Source organism: Lampris incognitus, chromosome 20, assembly GCF_029633865.1.
Source record: "Lampris incognitus isolate fLamInc1 chromosome 20, fLamInc1.hap2, whole genome shotgun sequence".
NCBI lineage: Eukaryota > Metazoa > Chordata > Actinopteri > Lampriformes > Lampridae > Lampris > Lampris incognitus.
This window is the reverse complement of record NC_079230.1, coordinates 9,299,012-9,305,011: the sequence shown is the minus strand read 5'-3', so window position 1 is coordinate 9,305,011 and position 6,000 is coordinate 9,299,012. Positions and strand designations below refer to the sequence as shown.

Genomic DNA, 6,000 nt, shown 5'->3' with positions numbered 1-6,000 from the left:
AATAAACTCACAGCAGAAGTAAGGAAAACATGACAACCAACGGCTATTTGTCGTTTCTGTCAATCATCTCTGTCTCGCTAGGTTGCCCTGAGCAACGGCAGGCCAGTCCCTGCAGTTCTATTGGCTAACAAGAGCGACCAGCGGCGCCTGGGCCTCTGCTCCAAACTGCCCAAGATGGAGAGCTTCTCCAAGGAGCAAGGCTTCGTCGGCTGGTACGAAACCTCTGCCAAGGTAAAGAGACGGGTGGGTGTGTGTGTGTGTGTGTGTGTGTGTGTGGCCGGATGGGCGGGTCGTTCAACCCGTGTTGCGGTTCCGCTGTGTCCGGCAGCTTATCAGGGTCACGTTAGCGCCGCCGCAGCGGGGAGAAATCCTCGTCTCTCACTGGTTGCTGCGCCGCTGCCTCGTCGCTCCGCATGCGTGAAGTTACCCCGCGTTCAGCGTGCCGCTGCCACGTCGGCGCCGGCGCGCCAACAAAACGAACGCCCGCCAGCTGCTTACGTCACTCATGCCGCTTTCGGCGTGACCGCGCGATGAAAGAGATAGACGGAAAGAGAGGACGTGTGTGTGTGTGCGTGTGCGTGTGCGTGTGTGTTGAGCTAACAACGTTCTCTTAAGGAATGTCAATATTACCTCAGACGGAAGTCTGCTTTCTGCTGCTGTTTGCATATGTCCCTGCGTGTTTTCTCTATCTCTCTGTTTATCTTTCCGTTTATCTTTGTTTGTCTTTCTGTTTGTCTTTCTGTCTGTCTGTCTGTCTGTCTGTCTGTCGTAAAGACTGGCATATATGCTGCATATGCAGTAATCTGTAACCGAGGGCCCCGGAGCTCTGAGTGGTATGAAAAGGTTTGTGCTTTTTGAATTGGACCTGTTGCATTTGGTCGGTTTGAGTTATTTCTTACCATTCACCAATTTAGTTTGTTTCTCAGGGAGTAAATAAAACACGTTCTGTGTGTACATTTTATCTCTATCGCTCACTCTAACTTAAGTAGGTCTCGAACGATCACGTTTAAGCGTCACCTAAATATCCTGGTGTAAAGGGACCCGGGGTTGTATTTGGGACGGATAGCAAAATCACCTCTTCGTGTAGCTTATGATTACGGTTTGGCTCATGGATGGATGAATGGATGGAGCTTAAGATGCACTGTGGCTGCAGGTTGGCTCAGTGTGAATGGAGCTGTTTGTCTTGGCTACACCCAGGAGGAATATGTGTAATGTTTGACAGGAGAGAAATGGAGATGTGCAATCAGGTCTCTATCCTGCGACAAGAGATGCATTTTTAATTACATTTGTAAATGTAGTGTACTAATTGCATTCCGATGCACACTGATGAGCCACAACATTATGACCACCTATCTGCCTAATATGCTGTTGGTCCTCTGTGTGCTGCCGTAGCAGCACCGACCCGACAAGGCATGGACTCTACAAGACCCCTGAAGGTGTCCTGTGGTATCTGGCACCAAAATATTAGCAGCAGATCCTTCTAGTCCTTTAAGTTGTGAGGTGGAGCCACCGTGGATCGGACTTGTCGGTCAAGTTCATCCCACAGATGCTCATTCAGATTGAGATCTGGAGAATTTTGAGGTCAGGGCAACACCTCGAACACTTCATCATGTTCCTCAAACCATTCCCAAGTGCAGTATGTCAGGGTGCATTATCCAGCTGAACGAGGACACTGCCACCAGGGAATACCATTGCCTTGAAGGGTAGTACCTGGTCTGCAATGATGTTTAGGTAGGTGGCACGTGGCAAATTGACGTCCGCATGAATGGCCGGACCCAGGGTTTCCCAGCAGAACATCACCCAGAGCATCACACTGCCTCCACCGGCTTACCGTCTCCCCACAGTGCATCCTGGTGCCGTCAGTTCCCCAGGTAAACAGCAGACACGTACATGTCCATCTACATGATCTAAAAGAAAACGAGACTCATCGGACCAGACGAACATCTTCCACTGCTCCAAGGTTCAGTTCCAACACTCGCGTGCCCATTGTAGGTGCTTTTGACAGTGCACGGGGGTAATCATGGGCACTCTGGCCTATCTGCGGCTATGCAGCCCCATACGCAGCAGGGTGCGATACACTGTGTGTTGTGACACATTCCTCCCGTACCCATCATTATAATTTTCTGTGACTTGTGCCACAGTAGACCTTCTGTCGGTTCAGACCAGATGGAATAGCCTTCATTGCCCTCACGCATTGATGAGCCTTGGTTACCCAACACCCTGTCGCTGGTTTGTTTTTTTGTCTCTCTTCAGACCACTGTCGGTAGGTACTCACCACTGCTGACCAGGAGCACCCCACAAGCCTTGCCGTTTCAGAGATCTTCTGGCCCAGTCGTCTGGCCATAACAATTTGGCCCTTGTCAAAGTCACTCAGGTCTTTACTGCGGCCCATTTCTCCTGCATCCAACATGTTGACAATGAGAGCCGATAGTTCACTTACCATCTAATCTACCCAGACCTTGACATGTGCCCTTATTTGGAGATGATCAACGTTATTCTGTTCACCAATGAGTGGTCATAATGTTTTTGCTCATCAGTGTAATCTGGATACAAGTCACATTAAATGCCAAGTGTAAATGAAACCTAACATCCATCGCTCACTTTCTCTTCCTCTTCCTCTCTCTCTCAATTTCCCTCTGTCACCCCCCCCCTCCAGGATAACACCAACATTGACGCAGCTATCACATGCCTGGTGGAGAACATTCTGTCAGTGGAGGATGAGCTAGCGTCTCGTGCCACGCCCAAGAGCGACTCGCCGGACTCTGGCATTGTGGTGCTTCCTTGCTTTGACAACCAAGTGAAGGAGAAGGGCCTCCATGGCTGCTCAGGGGGCTGCTCAGGCCTCCGACCCAGAGGGAGAGAAAACATCTGAGGGAGGTTCGGACCCCCGGTGGAGAGAGACTGTGGATTGGGGTTGTGTGAGGGGTTGTGTTGCAAATGGGGCGAAAAGCAGGCAAAGGAGAAGGCTTGGGTGATAGATTTATATTTAGCATGAAGTCTGTTTGTCCACCATGTCCCTCTAAAAAACAAGCCTACATATACATACTGTATAGATACATACAGGTAACTACACATATTCATCCCTTCGGCGAGATCGGACTCCAGCTTCGTCTGCATTCCAGAAGTTTTGACTTTTCCAACACCTTGCTCAATGGTGTTTTGACTGTGATGGCGGAAAGTCACAGTCCCAGTTGATTTAATTAAGTCAAGTTAATTAATTAAGTTTCCTTTTTTAATCCCCTTGGGGGAAATTCAGTTACTGCAAATTAACCCAGCCTAGCTGTGATCTGTGTAGCTAGGAGCAGTGGGCAGCTGCAGCGCCCGGGGACCAACTCCAGTTCTTCTTTCCATTGCCTTGCTCAGGGGCACAGGCAGGAGTATTAACCCTAACATGCATGTTTCTTTTGATGGCGGGGGAAACCGGAGCACCCGGAGGAAACCTACCGCACACACGGGGAGAACATGCAAACTCCACACAGAGGACGAAACCCCCCCCCCCTCCCCCAAGGTTGGACAACCCCAGGGTTCGAACCCAGGACCTTTTTGCTGTGAGACAACAGCCCTAACCACGGGGCCACTTTATTTATAAACTGTATTTAGAATATACCCAGTGTTAGCCAAAGTGCTATGCAAGTAAGCTACCAGATAAATATGGCTACTTAGGCGTCAAAAGGCCTCGCAGTAAAAATCCTTTCTGAGCAGAGATTTCAATCACCAAGGGGGCAGATCTAATTGAAGGAGGGTAGTTTATTCTGCAGTCTTGGGGACAACAACTGCAAAAGTCACCGTGACCCCTGAGCTTCAGCCTCGACCGAGGAGCCCTGCAAGGTTGGAGAGAGGGCTCCTGGGTGGTGTTGGGGATTCAACCCACAACCCTGGTTCACTGGGACAGACTGAAGTCATACACAGACAGGAGGGGAGGTGGCAGAGAGGAGGGCGACAAAAGAGATGAGACACCCTCCTCGCCTTCCTTAAAGTGGTTTTGTGATTTATTTATAGGGAAACAATCGGGATTTACAAGATTTTTTTTCAATTTCTCCCCCTTTTCTCCCCAGTTGTATCTGGCCAATTACCCCGCTCTTTTCGAGCCGTCCCGGTCGCTGCTCCACCCCCTCTCTACCGATCCCGGGGGGGGGGGGGCGCCCCGACCGACCAGAGGAGGCGCTAGTGCAGGGACCAGGACAAATATCCGCATCCGACTTCCCACCCGCAGACACGGCCAATTGTGTCTGCAGGGACGCCCGACCAAGCTGGAGGCAACACGGGGATTCGAACCAGCGATCCCAGTGTTGGTAGGCAACGGAATAGACCGCTGCGTTACCCGGGCGCCCTGGGTAGCGTACATTACATCTGTCCGAGTTGTAGGGATGACGTCATCGGCAGCCATAACACCGAGCAGCCCTCTTGTGCGTCTCTAACGCTGTCGAGATTGTGTGGAAAACAACCCGTGAATGTGAACACGGCTGCAACCCTTACTTCCCGGTTGGCCGCTACTTCCGGTGGGCTCCGTCAAAACAGACCACGCTGTATAAGAGAATGTGAACAACAGCGCTGCATACAGCTATTGCATGCCAGCGAATGCCACGATGTAGACGCGTGTTCTCCGACTGTCCGCCGATTACGTCACTTTTCCGCACAGTTTTGGCTGCGTATCAGAAACGCACAGAAGACTGCTCGGGATTACGGATGCTAATAGAATTTATGTGTAGATAGAGATCATTTTCAAAATGGTGGTTTCCCTTTAATGTCAAGATTGATGGGACGTCATAACCGTTAGTAGTCACGCAAGGACTCATTCATCCAGCCGGAGTTGACATTAACCCAATGTCTCATGTTGCAGATTTCCACCCTGATACCACGTGACATGATGGGATAACATGAGGTAATTGATGGGACAATATATTTTTCAATTTTCAGCTGAAAAAGTGTAGCTGCCACGCTTTCTTGGGGGGGGGCGTGCTATTATTGGTTTTTAGACATGCTTTACTAACCCATTTAGAGTTTACCTTAAGTCACGTTTTTCTTTTTCTTTAGCTTGTTGCCCAGTTCACATTTTTGCAAGGTTGCAATTGATTTTGCATAGTTTTTGCTCGTTTGTCCCCTCCCCTCCAGTAAATGTTACGGATTAAAAGAATGATTTCTGTGTGCAGGCAGTATGAGGTGTACTAGGTGGGAAAAGTGAGTCGATTTTAGTCGACCTTCATGTTTCTTTATTGCTTTTAAGACTTTATTTGAAAGCCGTCGTAGTGATAAGCATTCCTCCTGCAGAAATGTGGTTGATCAAGACAACGAATCTCTACCAGCAGGGGGCGCAGTTCTGCGGGTCACCCTGACCTCTAACCTCCCTGTTGAGGGAGGCAGTTTGAAAGCATGCAGTTTTTTTCTTTTGAGGGGTCGACAGCGTATAAAAATCAGCCTGTTCACTGTAATTTCATTACACTGCAGTGTCACCACAACCATGGTACACCCATGCAAAGTTGTCCCCCCCCTTTTCTCACTAATTGTATCCAGCCAATTACCCTATTTTCCGAGCCGTCCCGATCGCTGCTCCACCCCCTCTGCCGATCCGGGGGGGGGGCTGCAGACTACCACATGCCTCCTCCCGTACATGTGAAGTCACCAGCCGCTTCTTTTCACCCAGTGAGGAGTTTCGCCAGGGGCACGTAGCGCATGGGAGGATCACGCTATTCCCCCCAAGTCCCACCCGTAGGGACGCCCGACCAATCCGGAGGTAACACGGGTCCCCGTGTTGGTAGGCAGCGGAATAGACCGCCACGCTACCCGGATGCCCCACGCCAATGCAAGGTTATGCATGCATACCCGAGCGACGAGAACTGTCCACTATTGTACGGGGGCTTAGAAACATTCAGCCGACTCTCGTCTTTCACCCCCCCCCCACGAGTCGCCATCTTCCTCTTCTTCCTATCTTTAATCTGCTGTTTATTTATTCCAAGATGAGAAGAAAGACTTGGGGTAAAACCCTCTTTTAAACGCCAGAGT

General features: G+C 50.2%; 1 protein-coding gene across 1 annotated transcript in view; it reads left to right on the top strand.

The window, feature by feature from the left end:
* zgc:162171 (uncharacterized protein LOC565931 homolog) overlaps positions 1-3,256 on the top strand; it is a 4,786-nt gene extending 1,530 nt beyond the window's left edge. The window contains exons 2-3 of the mRNA XM_056300842.1: positions 82-231; positions 2,657-3,256. Of these exons, the coding sequence (XP_056156817.1) occupies positions 82-231; positions 2,657-2,872 (366 nt within the window). The 3' untranslated portion in view covers positions 2,873-3,256. The remainder of the gene's footprint in view (positions 1-81; positions 232-2,656) is intronic.
* The last annotated feature ends 2,744 nt before the right edge of the window (positions 3,257-6,000 follow it).